This window comes from Lycorma delicatula, chromosome 11 (genome assembly GCF_047948215.1).
Source record: "Lycorma delicatula isolate Av1 chromosome 11, ASM4794821v1, whole genome shotgun sequence".
NCBI lineage: Eukaryota > Metazoa > Arthropoda > Insecta > Hemiptera > Fulgoridae > Lycorma > Lycorma delicatula.
Window position 1 is genome coordinate 58,517,216 of NC_134465.1, and position 27,098 is coordinate 58,544,313.

Genomic DNA, 27,098 nt, shown 5'->3' on the forward strand with positions numbered 1-27,098 from the left:
AAATTATATTTAGAATTTATATTACATAAATCTAATTAGAAAAAACAACATTGATATTTACTCGTTTATCGCGAAGCTACCTACGACATATGCACTCAAATTATCAATTAACCACTTACAGATTGTTATTTTCTGTAATATCGATTTTATTTATTTATTATCTAAATAGGAAGAAAAGCCACCCAGTTCTGCCAAAACATTACGGGCCGAAGGAGCAGAATTGCCAGGCCTACCCCCGGCTTGCAAAAACTCTTCAATGAGTGGGTTCATACCCTCCCGGGTGGTCACCCCAGTATCTACATCTGAACTATCGTTGTCAGGACCAGTGTTCGAGGAGGCCGAGAGATGAGGCTCCGGCCCCCTCCTCCGGCTAGGCTTCTTACCCACCTCACTAACATCTGTCATGGTCGGAGATGCCCTGACCTAACAGTATACGAACAAAATGATCGTTGTATTCCTTCTACTTAGATGTTGGGCACAAGCCCACAAGCGTGACGACTACCCGCAGCGAGCCACGGGCGGCTTCTGTATTCTCTTGTCATTCTTTGCACCTCTTCACCGCTACTAGATGAAATGTGTGAAATCAAAGATCAACACACAGTTACAGATTACAGCCCCCGCTCTAAAAGTGCGTGAGCAGGACTAAGGGTAAAGGACACTTTGTTCGTAACAAGGACTTGCGACCAGGAGTCGTAGCCACTCTTTTGGCCGCGATGAGGCGGGTGCTCGAACAAATCGTGGGCAAAATTCTCTGAATCCTCGCGAAAAGGGTATGAAACGTCTAAACAGTTAGGGCGTAAAACCGTTGCAGCAGTTCTCAGACAGAAAAATTGTGAAACTGGGGAAGGTACACACTTGACCACCAACTCAAAAATATCACTGAAAAATACTTTATACAACGTAAGCTCGGTTCGTAAAAAGAGACCATAGGTAGTTTATTATCACCCATCGGGTTGGTCTAGTGGTTAACGCATCTTCCCAAATCAGCTGATTTGGAAAGTCGAGAGTTACAGCGTTCAAGTCCTAGTAAAGCCAGTTATTTTTACACGGATTTGAATACTAGATCGTGGATACCGGTGTTCTTTGGTGGTGGTTGGGTTTCAATTAACCACACATCTCAGGAATGGTCGAACTGAGAATGTACAAGACTTCACTTCATTTACACTCATACATATCATCCTCATTGATCCTTTGAAGAATTATCTAAACGGTAGTTACCGGAGGCTAAACAGGAAAAAGAGAGGTTGTTTATTATCTCCCTCCACTTACATTATGAGGGCCGTTCGGTAAGTTCTCGGCCTGGCTAAGATTTTTCTTTCTTTTTTGAACGTAGCCACCTTTCAATTTGATACATTTAGACCAACTTTCCATCTTATTAGCACACTCAATATAATTCTATTTGTCCAAATTTTCAAAATTAGTGGTTGTCTTAGCTTTGGCTTCATCATTTGAAGTAAATCTTCGTCCAGCGAGTCATTTTTTTCTGGTTTGGAAATAACGAAGCATGCAGAAGCTCTTTGAAGCATAGGTGATTCAATTTTTCAGCAAAAACCAGTAGGCGCAGTATGGTGGTAAAAGAACACTTCCTTTTTGGCCAAACATGAGCATGTAGCCTTATTATATCCCGTAAATTTGTCCATCCTGACCCCGTTGGAATTTCAAATGATTCTTAAAAAGTTTTTTTTTAGGGATCCATCGCCAGCTCATTTCCCTCAAACTCGCTTCTTTTACCAATTTTGAAGTGCATAGTAAACACCCCAAATATGGAGTCTGTTTTTTTAAATTTTTTTTTTGTTTTTTTTTTTTTAATACTGCCAATAAGAAATATTTTATAAGCAGTGCATCAAAAAGCTCTTAAAATCAAACGTTTTCAGAAAATCTCGATTAAGTGTTCCCATTCTACCAAGTGTCCCTCTTAACCGAGCGATATTTGACTAGTGATAGGTGATATTTGATATGTTGATATTTACTGATGAATGATATTTGATTTCTTGATAATATAAACCGACTTTTAACATTTAAAAGATATTTATACTAGGCCCAGCCAGTGTACGAGCTTGTGACTTTACGAGCAGACTGCGTATTACTACTCAGCCTGAAAACATCAACTCCGCGTAACAAATCGAAGTATATATCCTATTGTACGCGGTAATTTCTATCATATTTACATTTCCTAATTATAAATAATACGTAATTAATTCTTTTATAATCTTTATTTGTACTAAGTTATTAATTTTTAATAATAAACAAAAACTTACTTGAATTTTCTCATGCATCTAATTCAAACTTCTAGCAAGTTCACCATCTTCGCTAAACGAACCACTATCATTGTCACTTACATTATCAGAGTCTATACGTATAAGATAACGTTCTGCCATTTCATCTATCAGTGGTTCCAGTTTTTAATATGCTTTTAGAATATTGTTTTTAAGTTTTCACAGTAGAGTTTCCAGTCATATTCATTCATGGAATTAATTTTCTCCGTAGTTAATTTTTCAACATTTGTGGAAGAAAATGTTGTGTTATGACTCTCCACATATGTCTTTTTACAGCTGACTATACCATCTCAATCGGATTCAAATCAGGATGGTACTGCGGGAGTCAAAGAGCATGATGCCCATGATTTTTTTAAAGTTTATCCAAGTGATATTTTTGTACTTTAGTTTTATGTAACTTTACTAATTCATTTAACTGTGGTTTCAGCATTTTTTAAAGATACGGAATATGGGTTTTCTCCAGCCAATCTATGTTACCCACCGGGTTGGTCTAGTGGTGAACGCGTCTTCCCAAATCAGCTGATTTGGAAGTCGAGAGTTCTAGCGTTCAAGTCCTAGTAAAGTCAGTTATTTTTACACGGATTTGAATACTAGATCGCGGATACCGGTGTTCTTTGGTGGTTGGGTTTCAATTAACCACACATCTCAGGTATGGTCGAACTGAGAATGTACAAGACTACATTTCATTCACGCTCATACATATCATCCTCTGAAGTATTGTCTAAAACGGTAGTTATCGGAGGCTAGACAGGAAAAAGAATGAAAAAGGCAATCTATGTTTCATCCAAATAAATAATTGTAGCATTGCTTTGTCTGTACTTAGTCATCGCTGGCAAATTTTCAATTCTTTTCCACCTGATATCGGATTTCTCAATTAAAAATTTCTGTTATTTTCAGTTTTACGCCATTTGAAACCTAACTCTTTCAAAATAACCGATAAAATTGATTCACTGCCTTTGAAATCAATAGATGACTGAAGCTCTTGCCTTATTTTTTTAAAAGTAGGAATTCATTCTTCTTTGAATGAAATTCATTAACTGTTCTTTTAACTACACCTAAATCAAAACTGTCCAGTCTACTTACAGGTTTCGAACATCGTTTATACTTTTTCAGCGTGCTGAAAGAACACGGTTGGGATGTTGATTAAAGAATCATGTTTATTTTTTCTCTTCTGAGTTTTTGAACCTGTGTTTTTGATATTCCAAAAGCAGCAGCAGTTCTTTCTTCGCATTTTTGAATGCCAATTAATTATATGTTTGTCGTCAGTTAATTTACATACCTTTTTTTATAAAATCATAAAAATTATTCATAATTTCATGTACTTGACTCTTGACTCTGACTGTTAACTACGGATTTAAATTATGCTATAACAAACCGCACTAATATCAAACGATTAATATATATATATATATATGTATTACAATATGACTGTACAAAAACGCTATCCGAATACCTTCACTGAACAAGATATAAACTGGAATAAAGTATTTTCTTTTATACACACATTGTGTACTACGAATAACGGATCTAAAAAAAAATCGTAATGAAAGACATCATTTCTAACTACACGTATGCATTTTTATAGGCCAGTACATAATACTAATCGGAACATTAGACATCGGTTAAGGAATTGTTATTACTTAGAAGATTGAATCATTAAACATTTTTATACATGTAATCAATTCAAGTGGAAAGAATTAAACACACAACAACATAAATGTATTGTTTGGGTAAGAAAAATTGTATTTTTTCTAAGTCGAAAAATGAAATAAAAATAATAATTACGGGCAAAAAAATGTTTTTGAAAACAGTAATATAATGAGATGTCAGCACGTGACGTCACAAGCTCGTAGATTCGCTGGGGCAACTGTAATATATTTTAAAAAAACGTAATACACAAGAGATTTAAAATCTTTGAAAAAAATACGTAGGCCGTACAAACTTGTATTTGCAAATAAAATTTGGATGATCTCTAAAGTAGCTATTAGAAGAATTTAGGCTGTTGAAATGATATTTTTTCCATAACTAGTACTCTTAGTTGTAAATTAATGATCAACCTCCGTGGCTGAGTAGGTAGCGTCTCGCGTCTCGGCATTTCGTGCGGAGGTCCAGGGTTCCAATCCCGGTCAGGAATGACAAGTTTTTATACGCAACCAATTTCTATTGGGCTAATAACCATGCTGTTGATGGCCGCTTTTTCATAACAAACTAAATTAATGGATAGACGCGTAAATCATCAATTTATTATAATAAAAAGAATTAGAAAGCTTTGCCAATAAACATAAATGTTGGTAACCTCGTTTAACAGTGATGGATTTCAACAGATTACTAGATAAAGAATATAAAATTATTTAATAACCTTAAACGAGTTCTTTAAAAGTTTTTGAGAAAATTTCTGTAAGAATAAGTTTAACAGCCTAATTCTTGCATAAATAAAATTATTATATTGAAAATGTGTAATAATTACACGTTGAAATGGATCTACCTCATAGAGATTAATGAAGCTGATTAATTTTACATCCAACGTTACCCAAGGGAATGATATGGGTAGCCATACGCCCTGGATATCCATAAACCAAGATTTATAGATAAATAATCCATTGGGTTTGAAATTTTAACCATCTGTAGTATATTTAAATCAGCAAAGCTGTGTTGACAATAATTGTCATTTTTTACTATGAAACATTTTTGGAAGTAATCTTAAGATAAGTTTTTTCAAGATTATATAAACTTAAAATATAAAGTATAATAATATATATATTTACCGTAATAAACGTCCTGTAGGTCTGTGTATTTTCTAGCGTTTACACTTATTCTCCAACTGTATATTAATACGACTAATATTGAAACATTCTGAAACAAAAAAATAAACGAATTATCAATTAGATGGTATCACGCTTTTATTAAATATTCATCCTTATGAGAATTAAAATAACTTATGTTGCTCACAATGGGGAGAATAATGTGTCCATTTTGCAACTTTTTATTATTACGATAAAATGTCAAATTACAAAATAAGCTTTTTAGAAATTATAAAGCATTTTCTAATATTTTGCACATTTAGTACTTTTAGCAAAAAAAAAGTCTGATGTGGACACTACATGACTTCCTTGTACGCATATTAAATTACATATACACATTTTTTAGTGCAATTCATTTAAACTTATTTCATTTAATAGTGAGATACGATCCTCCAATTCTTTAATAAAGTGGATTGTTTCACAATTGCTAAAATATTAATTTTTATTAACATCAAATATTGATACAACTATTAATTTAACAATCTTACCTGAAATATTAAGATAGAGTAAAAATCCCTTTATTGCTCTTTAAATAAATGTATCCCTTTTATCTATCTAATACTATGTTTTTTAAAATTATAATGATATAACCATCAACAAAATGAAAACAAAAACGAATAATCAGATATTTCACCAAATCTGATGTGGACACCACATGATTTACTTGTACGCTTATTAAATAACATACACACATTTTTTTAATGAAAAGTACATAAAATTTTATTTCATTAAAAACTTCTGATATTTTTTCATATTGTATTTTTTTATTGTTATTATAGAATTATTATTTATTGTAAAATTTTTAACAATCAAAGGTTAATAATTATTAATAAATCAATATATTTAAATTAAAAATTAAAAAAAAAACGGAGATGATATCTGATTCGAGTCGATGTGTCTTCCCTTTATAAGATCCAAACATTTCATTAATTAAAACTTCATTTGGCTATAACTCTGGAACCGATTAAAATAAGTACCACTTATGATATATCGTTGAAATGGGCTCAGTGAGGGTTTATTACTACAGTCAAGAAAAAGTCAAAAATCCAAACCCTTTTGAAATTTATGCGTTTTTGAATTATGTGAGATACATATGTACGTACAGACATCACGCCGAACTAGTCAAAATGGATTCAGAGATTGTCAAACTGGATATTTCCGTTGAAATCTGAAAAGCGAAATTTTTCGGTATCACAATATTTCCTTTACTTCGTACAAGAAAATAGAGGCAAGATATAAAGACCCGGTGGAGGGATCCTTTGGGGTCCCCTCATTAGAGGCATGGCGCCTAAAAGACCGAGTCCCGGCTATGTTGCGGGAACTTTGTTCGCGACGAGGTAGTTAGAGGTTAGAGGCTATGGCAGCTTTCGAAGCCGAGTTTATGGTTAGTTGCGGATTCGGCTGCGGGAAGCGGGGAAAAAAGGAGAAAACAAAATTTGTTTCTGTGTTTGTATATAGTGTTAAAATTTAAAAAAAAGATCTGATGTGGATACCACGACTTCTCTGTACACCTATTAAATTACATAAACACTTTTTCTTTTTTTTTTTTAATGAAAAGTACGTAAAATGTTATTTCATTAATAACTTTCGATATTTTTTCATATTTTTTTTTTTTTGTAATTGAATTATTATTTATCGTAAAAAATTGTCTACAATGAGAGATTAATAATTAATTATTAATAAATTAATATACTTAAATTAAAAAAAAAGGTAAAATAAGAGGAGATGAAGTTTGATTTGAACCGATATCCTTCTCCTTATAAGATCCAAAAATTTCATTAATTAAAATTTCATTTGGCTATAACTCTGGAACCAATGAAAATAAATACCACTTATGATAAATCATTGAAAAGCACTCATTGAGGGCTTATTACACTTAAGAAAAAGTCCAAAAACCAATTTTGTTTTTGGATTTTGAGTTTTTTTGGACACTTTAGGTTCTGTCAATTGCAATCAAAAGGGGAGGTGCACAACTAGATATTACAACAATCCTAAATCTAAAATTTCAATATTCTACGGCTAATCGTTTTTTTAGTTAAGTGAGATACGTACGTACGTGTAGACATCACACCGAAACTAGTCAAAATGGATTTAGGGATTGTTAAAATGAATATTTCTTGAAATCTGAAAACCAAAATTTTTCGTAATTACAACACTTTGTTGTAGTTAAAAATATTTGATCCAGTTCAAATAGTACTTTTATTTAGAATTGAATAAGAATTGTTAAAAAAATAATTAGCAAATTATATGATTGTAAATTAGTTTTCTAAAAACAATTTTTTTTTTAATTTTTGATACGATTACAGCTAATAAATAAACGTTTGGGTAGTATCGTGAAAGATTTTTAAAATTAGAAAATATGTAGACGTACATATTACGAGAGAAAAAAAATATAGAAATATATAAATAATACAAAATATATAATTTATAATAATTTAATTTTTATAATTATAATTTATATATATTAATAAATAAATGTAATTATATTTCTATATAAATATATAGAAATATAGAAAATACACATTTTAACAAGTAAAGATTTTTTTATTTTAACATGTAAATTATTTTTCGGTTAATATAATTTGTATTCAGAAGTGTTTAAAATGTTAAAGGTGAAAGCTGAATTCAGAAATTTAATAGCACTTCACATTCTTTTTCAAGCTCCTAAAATTATATACAAGTAAACAATTTTATTATAAAACTTTGCCATTGCTTTTTATTTCATGAAAATATATGTTTATATATAACATTAGAAGAAAATCAAATAACACTTTAAACAATGCTAAATAAATTTAACTTTTCTTATTTTTTCGTAATAAGTTTTAGTTATAAAAAAATACAAAATAATTTAACAGTGATTGAATAAAAGTATGAAAATTAAATAAAAATGATTGTTTATTTTTAATAATTTAAGGTGTTTTCTGAAAATATAATCAATTATATTTACTGTAGTAACTTATACTATATAAATCAGACAATATTATGTGTGAATAAATATGTTTGTTTTTAAATATATAATTTATCTTAAATTTAACAACTAATGACTCAATCAAAATGATTTTTTAATTATTTTTATTAACTCTGAAATAATGGTTTTTATACGTAAATTTATCTAGAACTCCATCATTGATTAAGCGGTAAATGATTGATTCTGGGTAATTTTTCCAGGAGTATTATTTTAAATTACTTAAAAATAATTTGGTTTTACGAAGTGAAGTTGAAAAGTAAAAATACTGTACCGAATTTCGTAAATATATAATTATATACTAATCTGAATGGTACATAAAAGTAAAATATTAGATTGCGTCAGGAATGAGCTTGGGTAGTGAACTCCATGGGTTAATGTTTGAAACTGCCCCAGCATTTTTCTGAATAAATCAAAGAAAACCATGGTAAAATACTTATCTGAACAGCATCACAAAAAAAAAGAATTAATTGTAAAATATAAAAAATACAGTTTTTAAAAATTGTATTAATAACTTAAACACATTAAATAATAGTAAACTGAATATGTTAAGATTTTAAAAAAGAAAATAATTACAAAACAAATAACAATTTAGAAGGTTTTAATGAAAAATTATAGGGAACTAATCTTTTTTATAAGTTGTAACGGAGTGAAAAATTTTGTTTTTTCTTAAATTAATATTATCTAAAGTCTATCAAAGACAAACATGTATTATTATGTAAAAGAAATGTTTAATTTATTTTTAATTAACTAATGGAAAGATTTTTTATATGGATTTAAAACAATTTCTCCAAATATCAGAATGAAAAAAATATTCTTGTACCCTAATTAATATAAGTAGAAAAATTACAATTATACGTAATATCGCTCTGTAAATATTATTTAAAAAAATGAAGTTACATCTATAAATTTGTTGGGTCTCTTTCGGAATTCCGCTCTCCAAAAATACACTTAATTTTTTAATCAATCGGCCAATAATCGATGTATTTTTAATATCCAATAAGAATTAGGTGGGAATATGCATGTTTCAAAATAAAAACTTAAAATTCTATTCATTGTTTCTTCTAAATCCTTTTTACTTTCGGCTAGAATTTCTATATCATCAGCAAATCGTAGTATCTTTATCTTTTCACCTTGTACTGTTACTCCGAATCTAAATTGTTCTTTAACATCATTAAAGAACATGAACATTTTATTCCAGTCTACGTTATCGAATGCCTTTTCTAGGTCTATAAACGCCAAGTATGTCGGTTTGTTTTTCTTTAATCTTCCTTCTACTATTAATCTGAGGCCTAAAATTGCTTCCCTTGTCCCTATACTTTTCCTAAAACCAAATTGATCTTCTCCTAACACTTCCTCCACTCTCCTCTCAATTCTTCTGTATAGAATTCTAGTTACGATTTTTGATGCATGACTAGTTAATCTAATTGTTCTGTATTCTTCACATTTATCTGCCCCTGCTTTCAATAAATTCATAAAGGACGAAATATAAAGAAGTATTAATTACCTCTTTGAAAAACATTGCTCTATTTGTTTTTATTTTGATACCACCAGAGTATATATATATATATATATTCCTTCGGTATACTAGTAGGACCGGACAGTCATGACTATTTTTAAACTTTAACTATGATTTTTTTAAACTTTTGACTTTAATACATTAATTTTAACTCCTGATGATGACTTCAAAGTAAGCCGAAAGATCTAGTGAACATATGAACATAATAATAAGGTGGATTATATTAATTGTTAATTTTTTTATTTAACATATCAGCGGTATTCGTTTGAGAAATTAATAATGTACATCACCATAATGAGTAAATGTGGGAAAACAACATAAAAAATTATTATAGAGGGTAAAATAAAGTAGTCTTAAAAATATAGCAATATGTATTAGCTTTATTTTACGATTTTATGAAAAAGAAATTTCTTTAGGTTTTCCATAAGGATAATTTGAATATTAAAATGAATTCAGGAATTCCATCTTCACACTTAAAAAATTAAGTGTTTTGTTTTTGGGTTTATTATTTTTTTTTGGGGGGGGGAAAATTCCGAAAAAGATCTAATTTGTCTAAGTGTGTTTAATTTTTATTTATACAATGGTAAAGTAACGGAGCCTTTTGCTTCAATAACTTTATTTAATTTAAATTTATTTTTCATTTGTTTATTTTTCCACTTTCACTAGCTAACGGATGGACTGCATTACTTTTATTTAACGAATTATTCCGAATGATATTAATTTAATTACAAAAGAGTATTACGTAAAAATTGATACCTCGGGCAATGTTTGTTACTTCTTCAGTCGTAAAATTTACCAATAATGGAAACTCTCTCCTGATGATTAATAGATTTTAGCATTTACTGAATAAACATAAAGTTAAAAAATATTAACAGTACGAGAACAGATTACCTCCACTCCTTTTTCATAATGTTTCATATATATGTGTGTGTGTGTGTGTGTGTGTACTCTTAAGTGATAAAAAATATTTTAAATAATTTTCTTTTAAATTATAGTTTTGTTTTGGAAGTGAAGTAGTTTATCACCCTCTTGTTGAAATATTAAGGTGCTTTTCTATAGATTATTAAAAAAAGTAAATTTTTTTTACTTTCAGTGAAAAAAACCAACAGAGTTTTAGTAAAACAATTTAATAAATAAAAATGAAAGCAAATATTATAAATAATTTTTTGAAAAACGTTTTTGAAATTTTCTGAAAGTGTTCACTTTCATTTCTTTAACTCACTTTCGTTCCACGGTTACCACTTGCTGATGCGCAGAAGATGGAGAGGAATAATACATATGTGCAGTAGGTTTTTTGGATAAACATCGATGTAGCCGATCAACCTACGTAACGCTTCGAACACCCTCATACGACATATCGAAAATTCCCGTATTATATTCAAATTTTCAAGACGTTCTGTAACCATCACAACACCTGCACCTTGCGTCGATTAGGTAGCATTTTTGGGTCGGCCTCCGTGGCGCGAATGGTAGCGTCTTGGCCTTTCAACCGGAGGTTCCGGGTTCGAAACCCCCTCAGGCATGGCATTTTCACACACGCTGCAAATCATTCATCTCATTCTGTGAAGCAGTACCTAATGATGATTTTTGAGGTCAAACAAAAAAAAAGTAACATTTGTGGTAGATTTAAATATTTAAACATTTCTTTTTTTAGATCGAGAACAGGAAAACAGGGACTCAAGTCAGGTGAATAAGGTGGTTGAGGAATTGCAGGAATGTTTTTCTTTGCCAATTCTTTAATTGAGAGTGCAGTGTGATAAGGTGCATTGTCATGACGCAGCAACCAATCATCTTTGATGGCTGATCTCACGCAGGTAACTCTTTTCCACAGTCTTTCAAGAATTTCTCGGTAAACATATTGATTTATAGTCTGTCCTGTAGGCAAAAACTCCTTTTGGACAATGCCATTACTATCCAAGAAACTAATTAGCATGGTTTTGATTTTTGATTTGCTCATTTTTGCTTTTTGGCACGTGGTAAGTTTGAAATGTGCCACTCCTTGCTCTGGCGTTTTGTTTCTGGTTCGTACTCAAATATCCAAGACTCATCACCGGTAATAACATTTTTTAGAAAATCAGTTTCAATTCGCCCTAAAAGATCTCAAAACACTTCCACACTGTTGTCTTTTGTTCAATAGTGAGGTTTTTTTGGACCAATTTTGCACAAACATTGTTATGTCCAGTTTGTTTTGTCATAATTTGATGGACTGTGGTACGGTTCAAATTCTATCGTTCTACAATCATTTTAACAGTTAATCGCCGGTCGTACCGTATCAAGTCTCTGATTCGCTCAACATTGTCGTCATTTTTTGACGTAACGGTTTTCTAGAGAATTGATCGTCCGCAACTGATTCCCGGCCATCTGAAAATACTTTAAACCACCAAAAAACTTGGGGTAGTGACAGGGGTGTCATCTCCTTACACCCTTTTCAATTCTTAAAAAGTTTCAATAGTATTCTCACAGAGTTGAACACAAAACTTGATTGTACAACGTTGCTCATAATTAGTATCACTCCTTTTTTTTGTAACGCATAACGAAAACTCGTTTCACGAAAAGTTTGTTTACGTCTCATGTGGCAACAATAGACTAAAAATATTAATACTTAATATAAATCAGCTGTTCATATAACCATATGTTCACTAGTATCTTTGCAGTGTTGCCACTTTGGCTGCCAAAAAAAAAACTATTCTTATTACTTTATTTACAGACCTCGTATAAGCAGACCTGGTATAAGTACTGTATTATTATACCATAATTTAGTATACTATAGGATCTGCTTTATTAGTCATCACTCCAACGAAGATGACAATTTCAGTGATTACTCTTCTTAGCATGTCAGATGTTTTTTATCTTCAAATATAAGTTTAAAGTAAATAACACTGAAATAAAATTCAATAAAAAGCGGGAAATTAAAATGGGAAGTGGGATTTTTTACTTTAATATAAATAAAATATAAAAAACCTGACATACTTTGTTGTTTTTATTGAAGTGAAATTCCTTTATTCCATTAAACTTATATTAAAAAATCTATTTTCTGCATAATCCAAGTTCAATAAAAGGTTTTTAATTTAATATTTACTTTCGGGTAAGCGACTAGATATTTATTAGTATACGGAATCACGTACGATATATAAACATGATAATATAATACAACACCATGATCTAGTTTTACGTCAGTAAACCTTTGTTTTCGTCATAAATTTCATATATTAAAGGGTATGCTGTCTAGTTCTCTCACTAATATGAGATCAATAGTATATTCCTCCTCCCTTTTGTAATATGGGTGTATGTTTTATCAGTACATTAGGTTATATATGGTGAAATCTATGATACTACATCCAATTTTATTATACAGTATATATAGAAGACTTCTTTGAGGTGGTCTCAAAAGGTTAATTTAGATGCTGTATATTGTGTTTATATGTATTTTAATATCTATAGAAGATTTATACATCAATAAGTTTGATTAAGAACTTTATGAATATCTCAAGCACTTAGAAGACGAATAATAGAATTCCTTGAACCGTTAAGTAAAGATAATTTATTTAAAAAATGTTTTTCATGATTTTTCAACATCATCATATATGTCTTTTAAACTTATTCAGTAGAGATTTTAACTTTGAAATTATGTACCAAAGTAAATAAATTATGGTAATAAGTTCGAAAAAATATGTAGAATAAAAATGTTCCCTAGCGGAGATGATCGATTAACTATTTAATTTGTTAATTAACAAATTAAGGAAAGATTTTTATTTATTTGCCAATAGCGACTTTATTTTTAATTGTACGTAAAAATAAAAAGCACCAATATATACCTGAGGAAATTTTGTATAAAAAACTTCCCGGGTACTTTTATCTACGAGCAAAACTAAGGAGCTCGCGAATTTTAAAATAAACACAAAAATTGTGCTATAGTTAACATACTTAGGTAGCGTAACTCGAGAAAAACATAATAAATAAAGTAAAAAACTCTCTCTCTCTTTTTCCTGTTTAGCCTCCGGTAACTACCGTTTGGATAATTCTTCAGAGGATGAATGAGGATGTATGAGTGTAAATGAAGTGTAAGTCTTGTACATAATTAGTTCGACTATTCCTGAGATGTGTGGTTAATTGAAACCCAACCACCAAAGAACACCGGTATCCATGATCTAGTATTCAAATCCGTGTAAAAATAACTGGCTTTACTAGGACTTGAACGCTGGAACTCTCGGCTTCCAAATCAGCTGATGCGTGCACTGCTAGACCAACCCGGTGGGTAAAAAAAAAAAAATTCTAAATTAAACTTTCTTAACTCTGTTTCTATTAAAGGTAATTAAAAAATTCATAAAGGAACGGATTCATAAAACCCAAGGTTATAAATCAGTCAAATTTTTGAACTAAGTTTTATTTCAGATTGCCCGTTAATCCGGATCTATTGTGAAAATTTGCAAGTTGTTGATACAACGCCTATAACAATAAAAAATTATAAAAAATTGAAAAAGTCAATATAGCGTTCTATTCTTGAGCTTACTATCTACTCATTCCTTAAGGAATATCTGGACATCGTATTTAAATGTTTATTTATTAACATTTGAAAACTGTATTTTTTAGAAAAAGCGCATTTTGGTACCTTAAGTAAAGCACAAAACGTTATTAATTCTGTTTTTTTTTTTTAAAATATGAAAATATTTTAATTGTTATTTGTAAGATAAAACATTTACTTTAAGATGGCAGAGATGGTTTTCCTAAAACATTAATTTTTTAATGAGTTTTGGAAGTAAATGTTAGTATACTTCGTAAACAAATTGTTATAAAAAAAATCCCTTTTGGCACACAGGAAGATTTCACCTATGCTAAATAGGGGATAAAAAAGATTTCCACCTTAAAGTTAAGAAAAACTTCAATGGTTGCATGTGAAAAAAACTTTCGCATGTTTAGCACACGACAAGTCCCATATTTTTTACAATTCCAGTAACATTTTGGTCATCCTAATTTATTTTGAAAATGCTACACTTGCTAGCGTTTTCAATAAAGTGTGTCTTATTTTTAATGTACTCTAGTGGTTTTGAATTTATAATTGGTTATACTCGTTTAAAACATTTTTGTTATGTATACCTATTGTTCGGTATATGTATGTATATATATATATATATATATATATATATATATATATATATATATATATATATATATAGGTTATTCCAAAAGAAGAAGCAGAGTTTAAATATTTATTTATTGTATTTTATTTATTTATTTATATGTTTATTTATTTTATTGTAAATAGAGATACATATGACACATCATTGAATAGAGAAAAGTCCAAAGTTTTATTTTAAATATTCAACTTGATCACCATTTTTTACGCGACAAATATCGAATCGGTATTCCATTTTTTGCCACACACGAATTAACTCCCCGGTTTTGAATTCATTTTGGTTTTGAATTCACTCTATAACAATTCGATTTCGCAGACCTTGAAGAGTAGCAGGCATACAAGCTATCTTTTATGTACACTCACAGCTAAAAATATAAAAATAGCGAGAAATAAGGTCTGGTAACATTGGAGGCCACTTAAGATGAACAAGATCATTACGCCCTCCTCTTTCAATCTATCCTCCTGGAATTGTGTCATTCAGATACTGCCGTACCTAGTGATGAAAGTGAGGTGCAGCGATGTCTTGCATGAAAACAAATCATCCCGATTTTTTTTGAATTTGTGGAAAAAAAAAGGTTTTGGAGCATGTCTAAATGTAACTTCAGTCACAGTTCCCTTCACAAAAAAGAAAGAGCCATAAACGTTTTTTTTGCAATAATGGCGCAAACACATTCAGTTTTGATATGCACACATTCACTTTATTAGAGATATGAAATGTTGCTCCATCGGAAAAATAAGAATTTCAGAAAAAGTGACATCTTCTAATTCTTACAAAATTGCTGTGAAAAATTCTAATCTTTTTTCATGATCGTTAAGATACAATCCCTGAAGTAACTGCAACTTATATAGTTTCATATGCAAACGAATTTTAAGCACACACCATACCGTTTGTTACGGAATTCCAAGTTCTCTGCTTCTGAATTTCCTGTGGCTACGTTTGAAAGCAATTCGGATACGTTTAATATTTTCATCTGACGTGCTAGGTTTACCAGTGGTTTGCCCTTTGCATATGCAACCATCTTCTATGAATTTCTTGTACCAGTTGTAAAACTGTTTACAACTTTGTTGAAATTACAATTAAATACACGCTGCACTAAAACAGTGGATTCACTCTTCGCATACTGCAGCACACAAAACCAATTTTCCTGGATCGCCACTTTCTCGTAAACTAGCCGTCGCGCGTTCGCGCTTGCGTGGATGGGCGACGGTGATAATGCACGGGGACTGTGGATCCCCCGAGCTCGAAACACCTCCCGAGGCTGAGTAATACTTAATTGCTGGTCCAGCCCGGAGGGGGAGCCCGATGAGATAGGAGGTTTAGTCGATAGAGCACGGGGATGCATACGTACCCTTGGTAATATCTTCCGGAACCTGTTAGTGATCCCGACCCTCTGCCCGTAAATGGGGTACCTCCGACTCAACGGAAAAATAAACCACAGCGCCACTGTAGGCATTGAATGGAACTATTACTTAAATCTTTGAACTTTCTTCTATTCAGTGACGTATCATATGTGTCTCTATCTATAGGCGTTCATTAGAAATAAATATTTAAAATCTGCTCCTTCTCTTTTAATAACCGATATATATAAATATATATATATATATATATATATATATATATATATATATATATATATATATATATATATATATATATGACATAATAAATAGCGATGTTATTTTTTACGAGTTTAATAACTTCTTTTTCTTTTTTTTTACTTTTAAGGCTGCAAAGGACCACTTTAGTCAGAATAATTCAAGTCTTTTAGCCGATCTTTTGACCTTTAAGTTCTTAGCTTTTACTTTCTCCCAATATTTAGTCATTCTTAATAATCTTGCTTTACGATCCTCTTCTGAATAAACCCTTTTTGTGTAATTAAAAGTTCTTACTTTAATGTTGGTATTCGGATCTTTAATAACAAATTTTAATTTTTCGGATTTATTAAGTAAATCTTCGTAAGTCAAATTTAATTCTTTGCATGTCTTCTTTAATTTCTTTGATCCATAATGGCGGATTTTTTAAATACCAAAATTGATCGATAATTCTCTTAGTAATCCTATCCTGTGGACAGAAAGAAATTCGCTTCTTTTTCATAGTATAGATTAAGGATTCCAAGTTTTCGTACAAAAATTTATTAGGCAATAATCTGTACTGATTTTCGTGTTTATATTTTTTGTATATGCAGGTTCTAAGAATCCTGCGTTCAACTTTAAGCAAAGGTTCAGTCCTATTTTTCTGATTTAATCTAAATAAAGTCTCGCTCGCATAAGTAATTACTTGTTTAACCACAGTTTTGTAATATCTAATTTTAGTGTTAATCGAGAGCGATTTTCAGTCTTTCAGTCCAATTTTGTTTTTCGTTACAATTACAAGTAATGATCTCTCCAAGATATTTACATTTTTCTACAAGTTCTACTTTGTTTCCATTAATATTCACAAAATTAATATCTAAAGAATCTATAGCCATCATTTTAGTCTTTTCGTAAGAAATTTTAAGTCCAATTTTATTCGTAAGATCTTCTATACTTGTTATTTGTATTCTGGCTTCTGCGATACTATTAGCTAATAAAGCTAAGTCGTCGGCAAATCCTAGGCAATTTAAATTTAAGTTATCTCTTTTTATCCTATGCGAATATTTTTTAGATTAATTTTAAACCATTCGCGCATCAGAAATTCTAGTGCACAATTAAATAATAAAGGCGAAAGTCCGTCGCCTTGTCTCAGTCCGGATTTTATGTAAAAAGGTTCGGAAAATTCGCCACGAAACTTCAGTTTAGATTTTGTATTTGTCAATGTTAAACCGATCATATTTACCAATTTAGGATCCAATCCGAGATTTCTCAGAATTTTTAACATCGAAGGCCTAAGTATGCAATCGTACGCTTCTTTGAAATCAATAAAAGAAATAATCATCTGTTTTTGCTTTCTATTATAAATATCTATAAGTTATAATTTGATCTGGACAACTGCGCCAAGGCCAAAAACAACCTTGATAATTGCCTAGCTCGCTTTCTAGTTGGTCCTTAATTCTATTGTAAATAATGCTAGATAAAATCTTGTACGTACAATCCAATAACGAAATTCCACAATAACTGTCCGGATTTGTCTTGTCGCCTTTTTTGTGTAAAGGATGTATAACAGCTGTCGTCCAATGTTCTGGAAGTTTTTCGGATTCCCAAATTTTAACCAGAGAATTATACAAAGATTTCTTAACTGATTCTTCTCCATTTTTCCAAATTTCTGCAACTGTTTGCTCTTCTCCGCTTGCTTTATTATTTTTAAGTTCTTTAAGCGCATTTTCTACTTCTTTATAAGTCGGCGGTTTTCTGTTTGATTCTAGCGTTTTAATTTCTGTATTAACACTTATTTCTAGTAAATCTTTCGGTTCTTCGCAGTTGAAAAGCTTATTAAAAGCTTCTGCAAGGATTTCCGCGTTTTCTTTATTATTATGTTCAATTTTACCAGATTTATTTAATAATAATAATAAAGTATAATAACTTTATTATTTTTTTTTTCATAATTCACATCCTTACAGAAATACATTCAAATTTAATTCTTTGCAAAATGTTCTTCAAAATTCCATCCTACTTACTGTTTATTTCTGTTAACTACTTTCTTCTTATACTGTCATTCTATTTTCACTTTTACAAGTTTCTTTAAATATATCTAAATTATGTTATGTATTACAGTATCAATTCCTCCTTCTTTTGAATATACCTCATTGGTTTATTCTCTGTTTTCTGTTATCTTCATTATTTATATTTTCCATTACATATCCTGTCATAATATCTACAAATATTAATATTAAATCTTGTTTTTATTTCGTAATATAATTTATTTTGTTTTTTTCCAATTCCCCCTTTTTCTTTCCTCTTTTAAGCCTTTATTTTTGGTAAATGTTATACGAGAAAGTTTATATAAATTTTATGTAACAGTATATTTTTGTTCTTATTTTAATATATATAATAAATCTACTTGATAACTGTAAAATAAATCATAGAGTTTAAAACAAAAAGTTGTTCATTTAATAAACATTTATTCAATAAAAAATAATAAAATTTTAGATACCACTTAATAAAACTTTTAAAATAATAAATTATTTAACGAATCATTATCATATATAAAATGGATGAACAAGTTTAGAATGACGTCACAACTACTCTCTTTCTATTTACGTATAATGTAATTAATCTGAGAAGAAATATATCCTAGTTGAGTGAAGTTAATGAATTGTACAGCCTAATTTAACTTAATGCAACCTGTTCTAACTTTAAACTTGACGTTTTAACGTTAACCTACTTCACTATTAAACGTTAGATAAATGAAATAAAAATATAAATAATACAAGGAATAACCATTAGTTTGAGTTTATGTGGGTATGTGTTATACACACTCTAACTTATAAAATACACAAACGTACCGGTATTGTGTAGGGGATGGAGAAATTCGTTACGTCTATATACGAATTTTTAAAATGGTTTTGGTCAAGGCTATTTTTCACATTGACTTATTCATTAATCAAGAATAACAATATACACACCACTGATATACGCGCACACACAGATATACGCACAAACTACACAAAAAAAACACACAAAGGATGATAACCCGATAGTTCCTTTCTAAATATAAATTCATTATTTGAAAAAAAAAAAATTTAATGTTTTAATTGACTAAAAACATAATTGAAGATTTTTTTTTTAATAATTGCTTATGAAATGTTTTTAAAATTTAATTAGTTCAAAGGTTTTTAAATTTCTGTAATTTATTCGAAACGATTTTTTTTAATTATAGTCTTTCTGTACAATTGATTTAATATTTATTTGTATTATAAAATTAGCTCAAAGATGGCTGCAAATATTGGTAAGAAAATATTTTTTACAATTAAAATTTTTAAGTATTTTATAATTGGTAAATAATTATTTTTCTTGATTATAACTGAAAATTAACGATTTATTCATGATTATCATAAATTTATACACCTAATTTTTACGGACGCACAGTCGCTTAATATAACATACATAATCTCAGAAACGTATTTACGTTCCCCAGACGTTCAAAATACTAAACAGCAATGGAATTTTTTTTAGATTTCTACACATCTTTGAAAATCTCTTAAGTAATATCTATTTATAATTAATTAAATATAAATTAACTGATGTAGAGGGGGAATCATTTTGAATATTTCTTGTAGAATGGTGTGCTTTCAAATTTTATGGTATTAAGTAATTTAGGACTGGGAAAAATTATTATAAATCTTAAGATTAAATAAATATTATGATAATTAAAGTAAATAATATCCAAAAAAATTACAATGAAATTGTACAAAGTCTCGCAGATATTATTTCTTCTGCTCAAAAAACAAAAATTTCTGTAATTTAAATAAAACTGTTTTAACAAAACGATACTGATATCAAAAAAGGTAAGATACTACAATTCTATGATCAAATTCTGTTATTAATTTAGAATTTCCTTAAAAAAAAAGTACGTGTTAAATATTTGTAATAGACAATAGATAAACGATGTTTAAGCGTTCCATGAAAAAAACAGAAAAATATGTTACGAAACTCTTGCCGGCCCGATTTCATTTATTAAACAACGAATAAACATAAGAATTGTGTTATTTCTATAAATGTGATATGTATTATTCGTTGTTTAATAAATGAAATCGAGCCGGTAAGAGTTTTATAACAATTTTCTCTTTTTTTCTTATTATATGGAACGCTTAAACATTGTTTATTATCTATTATTATATATCTGTTGTCTATTACATATATTTAACATGTATTTTTTTAAAGCCAATTCTAAATTCATAACAGATTTTGATTGTAGAAATTTAATGTTAGTCTTACTTTTTTTTTATATCAGTATCATTTTATTAAAAACAGTTTTATTTATATTAAAGAAATCTTTGTTTTTTGAGCGGAAGAAATGATATCTGCCAGACTCTTCCGGTACGGTTTACTATTTCGTTGTAATTTTTTTTTATATCACTGAGTTTTGTTAGATTATTCTTTTATTATTTTTTTGTGAATTATCGATTGTTATTTTATGGATTTAATATTAAAATTTATTATCTTTCTAGAACAAACAAATCGAATTTCACGGCTAATTTTTTTGTTGATAGTCACATCATTTCCTTCATACCATATTTTTACTTTTTTAATAAAACTAGAATAATGACCTATAAAATCGATGATCCGTGATTGCACTTATTACTTTGTAACTGTAACCCTCGTCCGGAGGTCCCGTGTTCGAATCCTGGTCAGGAATGGCATTTTCACACACGCTACAAATCATTCATCTCGTCCTCTGAAGTAATACCTAACGGTGTTCCCGGAGGTTAAAAAAAATGTAAACCTCGATTTTTATCGTTAAATTCGATTTTACCAATGGAATTTATTTTTGTTTTTTTTTTATTCCTTTTTTAATAAAATTAGTATAGTTTTTGTAAGCTAATACTTTTATATTTTTTTTTAAAGAAGTGATGGGAATTTTAAAAAAAATTTGTCATCTTCAGTACTTTCATTTACGTAACATTTACTATTAAAACAAGCAATTTTGTAGTATATTTTCTTTTAAATTTCTGTTATTTCAAGTATATTATCAAGTTTTTGTACGATACCTAGTACTAGCAAGTACTACTATCTAGCGGCGCGATTCGTAGTTACATTAAAAAAATTAATAAAATGACATATTCGAGCCCCACGGTTCATCAAATGGGGAAAAAAAATGTTGTCTAACAAAATTCGAGGTATTTTTTGAAAGTATTCTTTATTATACATCTAATTGAACTGACATATGTTTTCACGTAAGCGTGAAAACATATTATTTTTCCCCATTTTAATTTCACTGTTAGGTTAGGTCATGTTTAGAAATGTAAACGTAGTTCGTTGACTTTGTCGCCTCTTACCGACGAAGTTCTAACCAACTTCGTGATTAGTTGTACTAATCAATTATATATGTAGTTGTGCTGCAAATTATTATTTTCTTTTTTTGTTATTGGATTGTGTATTATTGTATTGTTATATTATTTTATTAAGTTTTTTATTGAATATAATTCTGAAAGTAATACGAAAGAAAATGTTTCTACAGATTGTTTAATTATTTTCACGATTTTTCCGTTTCTACAGATTTGATTACTTGTAACTCAAAAAACGAAGGCATTTATCAAGAAACGGTTTTTGCCATCGTAATTGTAGTAAAATATTACATTAAAATCATGGTATGATGTGACCACCTACCTATTTAAAAAAAATTTTGATTCAGTTTGGTGGATTCTAGATGACGAACAAAAATTTCAAATACTTCATAAAGTACTACACGAAGTTCAAAAAAAACTTCTTTTTCTTTGTAACTGTATTGATACGCACTTGTTTCTTCCTTCTAGAATCCCTCAATTTTGAAATATGAAGCCATTTTCATACTTTAATATCACCCAGAATATATATATATATATATATATATATATATATATATATTTATATAAATGTTAAGTTCATTTGTGTACGGCTTCAAAAACTCAAAATGTTCTAAACCGATTGAGCTCAAATTTTAGCACGATATATAACACGCATCAAAGATTGTTTTTATCTATTTTTCGCATCAGTCACATACCCGCGACCGCGAGAAAACAGTTTTTTTAACGGTCAGCTGTGTACAAGTGACCGCGCCATCTGCCGGAAGCGAGGGGAACACTCGCCATACTAGCTAACGACAACCGAAGTCACATGTGAAACAATACCTGTTCCCAATTACATTGTTTATTAAAAAAAAAAAACGTATCCACTTGCATCTGATTCAGATTATTATACAATCTGAATTAAATATTCACTTTAATCGAGGTACTTTTGTGTGATCGTGTCGTGATTGAGCTGCGCCTTTCACCAAGCTCTGAATTTATTAGAAAACGACCAACAGTGGGATATATGTATTAATGACGCGTGCAACACTGCACATCCAAACAAAATTCGCAGTTATATTGACCGCTTGCTTCCCTTCATCTCCCACAGAGTTATGGGAAAGATATCGATCGCATATGGCTGAGGATATTTTGCATAGAGTACGCCTAGAAATTACCAATATGACCATGGAATTTACAGAAGGCATTTACAACGAAGCATTGATAAATATTGAAGACAAGTGCTTAGCTATTGCAAATAAAGTTCTTAGTCAATCGGAAATGCCAGCACCCACCCGAGCTGCGATTGCTTCATTTGATGTGGATTTACGCCGTGAACAGAGTTACAAAATTGGTGATCTTCAGTCATATGTCCAATAAAATATTCCCAAATTAACAGAAAGGCATTTATGATCGCATAATGCAAATGATAAATGACGGAGTTGGGGGGTACCTTCTTCTTGGATGCGCCAGGAGGAACTGGGAAAACATTCCTCATTAGATTAGTTCTAGCAACGGTTCGATCAAAAAATGACAATTATCCTGTTGCGGAATATTAATCAGCCAAAACTCTGTAACGGCACGCGACTCGCAGTTAAGAAATTGATGAATAACGTAGGAAGCAACGATTTTAACGGGGCCTTTCAAAGGTGAAGATTTCAGGAGTGAGGACTCCTGGAATACCCATAATCCAGACCGATACACCATTTTAATTTAAAAGATTGCAATTCCCAATTCGATTGGTATTTGCAATCACAATCAATAAAGCTCAAGGTCAATCTTTAGAATTGTGTGGTTTAGATTTAGATCCGGATTGCTTCTCACATGGGCAACATGTTGCGTGTTCCCGAGTCGGCAAATCAGATAGCCTTTATATCTATGCAGACAGTGGAAAAACAAAAAAAATATTGTATATCCACAAGTATTGCAAAATTAAACTTCTATGAAACGTATGCTTTGTTTTGTTTCTCATTTCTCATCCGTGCAACCACAATGTGCCACAGCGAAGCGTGGTGGGTACAGCTAGTATATATTTATATATATATATCTGTGTGTGTGTGTGTGTGGTTTGTTTTGTTTGAAGGAAATGATTCGAAATGTGTATATAATAGAGAAATATTAAATATTAAACCTATTTTTTATTAAAAAATGACGTAATGAAAATCTATTAATACTTACTGTAAATAACAATAGATACATGCCGATTTTTAAAAGTTTCTATTCTAGTTGGCATGACTTACATCTGTACAATCAACTAACAGGACTGTAAAATTTCAATGAGAGATTCTAAAAAAAAAAGTATTGTTTTTTGGGGTTGCTGTTGAATAAGTAGTTATTTTTGTGTGATAAACCACACAATAATTTAAGGATAAAAGATAAATATCAAATTTTTTTTTTAGTTTTGTCATGCTGTTTTTATATTTAGTAGAAATTAGACAAATATTGTTTCTACAATCTATTCTAAAATTTGAAACTAATTTTGCCTGGAGCTATTTGATAAATTCGGTAATTAATCTCGATTTAACGATTCGTAAAGCTATACTAAAACGAATTTTAAATTGACTGCCGAGACACCATTTAGACCTTATTTTTAGGGAATTGGGAGTTCTTGATGTTAGACAACTCTATAAAAAAACAATACTGATGTAGGCAGATTGCATCCATTCTGTTCTATTTAAACCATTCGTATATAAAAATTACACTCTAAATTGGAAAACTGGTTAAAAGTAATAATACAACAAAATGCCTCTTGTCTCGTTCGGATGGACTTTAATTTCACACACGCGCGCGCAAACACACACACACACACACACACACACATGCACCAGCAATTCCTGTCTCGGTTTTTTTGCGAAATACATAATCGGAATTTGAACATGAATACAAAAATTAATTCCTCAATGCCAAGCCTATTTTATTTTTTGAATTACAAAAATTGAGTAACTATTGAAAAGTACAAGGTATCTTGAAAAAAAGAACACAATCATAGTTTATTTATTATTAATAAATCAATATATTTAAATTAAAAAAAATAAATAAAAATAAAAAAAGGAGATGAAGTCTGATTCGAACCGATGTGCCTTCCCCTTGTAAGATCCAAATATTTCATTAACTAAAATTTTATTTGGCTATAACTCTGGAACTGATGGAAATAAGTACCTTATTATATATTGTCGAAAACCACTCAATGAGGGCTTATTACTGCAGTTAAGAAAAAGCTTTTTTGGACACTTTTGGTTCAGTCGAAGGCAATCAAAAGGGGTGATGCGTAACTAGTTATAATAATCCTGAATCCAAAATTTCAACTTCCTACGGTTAACCGTTTTTGAGTTATGTGAGATACGTACGTACAGACGTCACGCCAAAGTTAATCAAAATGGATTCAGGGATGGCCAAAATAGATTTGAAATCTGAAAACCGAAATTTTTCGCGTTCACAATACTTCCGTTACTTTGCACAAAGAAATAAAAAGAAAAGATCTTACTACTAAGATTTGAAAAAAGTTTCAAAAAATTTCTTATCGTAAATAAGCAATTAAAAATGAGTAATTTAAAATGTATGTTTAATTGAATGTATTTATGTAAATTTGTCGTATGGAAATATTCGTATGTAAATGTTTTAAAGCAAACATGTTTCTATTTACTAATAAATTCAATTAGTAATATTACATTAAATTTATCAAGTACGAGTAATTAGTAGTCTGTATAACTTAAATAACTTTTATGTATTATAAAATACAGAAACTCATACGGGTATTTGTAATTTCGTTGTATGTGTATTTCGTTTGCTTGTTATAATTGTAAAGACTGAAATTTATCTCATACTTATTTTATAAATTAAAATCAATACTAAGTAACTTAATAAATTGTACATTTGTACATTTTTACAATTAATATTACAATACGGTTAATCGGTTTGGAGTGGAATTTTGATTCTCACTTGGGCACTTTTTTTATAGTACAATAAATTTCTAATCAAACAAATTTTTTTTACGATTAATTCATCATATAAGCTCGAAGCTTGCGCATAGGAATATGAAATGGAAATTTTGTTGCATAAGAAAAATGCCTGACAGGGATTCGAACCTAGGACTTCCGGATGAAAGGCCGAGACGCTACTGCTCGGCCATAGAGTTAAATAAATAAAAACCGTTTGCAAGCGATAAATATATATATATATATATATATATATATATAGAATTTGATGGCGTGACTATTAAGACGGTATACATTAAAAGCTTAATAAGACACGTTCAACGTGACATAAATGATTTAAATTAAGAGCAAATTATAATTACTTACTGAGAATTAAGTAATAAAATTAACAAATATGTATTAGGGGGAATTGTTCAAATCTGAGCATTGTGCGAAGACGATTTAAGCACATTAATGCAAGACTTTGTACTAAATAACTTTTTTGAAAATCAAGATGCCAAATATAGAACCAACAAAAATTACCGAAATGGACTTTTTTCTTTTTCCTGTTTAGCCTCCGGTAATTACCGTTCAGATAATACTTCAGAGAATGAATGAATATGATATGTATGAGTATAAATGAAGTGTAGTCTTGTAAATTCTCAGTTCGACCATTCCTGAGATGTGTGGTTAATTGAAACCCAACCACCAAAGAACACCGGTATCCACGATCTAGTATTATTCAAATCCGTGTGAAAATAATTGACTTTATTAGGACATGAATGCTGGAACTCTCGACTTCCAAATCAGCTGATTTGGGAAGACGTGTTCACCACTAGACCAATCCGGGTTTACTGAAATGGACTAAAAATACGTTTTTCTTTATTAAATACTAGCTTTCCGGCAAAGCTTCGCCCCCGCAAGATGGTTGGTTGCGTTTCCCGTAGCGGTTAATCTTTTTATTTTATGTTTTCACTGTTTTGTACGACGTAAAGGAAGTACTGTGATCACAAAAATTTCGGTTTTTAGATTTCAACGGAAATGTCCATTTTGACCATCCTGAATCCATTTTGGTTGGTTTTGAAGTGACCTTTGAACGTACGTATGTATCTCGCATACCTCAAAAACGATTAGCCCTAGAATGTTGAAATTTTGGATTTAGGATTGTTGTAACATCTAGGTGTGGACCTCTCTTTTGGATTACAATAGACTTGACCAAAAATGTCCAAAAAAGCCCAAAATCCAAATTCTTTTGGATTTTGGACTTTTTCTTAACTGCATTAATAAGCCCCTCATTGAGAGATTTTTAACGATATATCATATGTGGTATTTATTTTCATTGGGTCCTGAATTATAGTCAAATAAAATTGTAATTAATGAAATATTTGGATCTTACAAGGGGAAGGCATATCGGTTCGAATCAGATTTTACCTCATTTTTTTACTTTTTTTTTAAATATTATGATTTATTAATAATTATAAACCTCTGATTGTAAAAAACATTACGATAAATAATAATTCAATAATAGTAATAAAAAAAAAATATGAAAAAAATCAGAAGTTATTAATGAAATAAAATTTTATGTAC

At 30.0% G+C, this 27,098-nt stretch overlaps 1 protein-coding gene across 1 annotated transcript in view; it reads right to left on the minus strand.

Moving 5' to 3' along the window:
• The window catches only part of LOC142331948 (uncharacterized), a 382,649-nt gene that overhangs the window by 172,267 nt on the left and 183,284 nt on the right, over window positions 1-27,098 (minus strand). Inside the window, exon 2 of the mRNA XM_075378000.1 lies at window positions 5,042-5,129. Within this exon, the coding sequence (XP_075234115.1) occupies window positions 5,042-5,129 (88 nt within the window). The remainder of the gene's footprint in view (window positions 1-5,041; window positions 5,130-27,098) is intronic.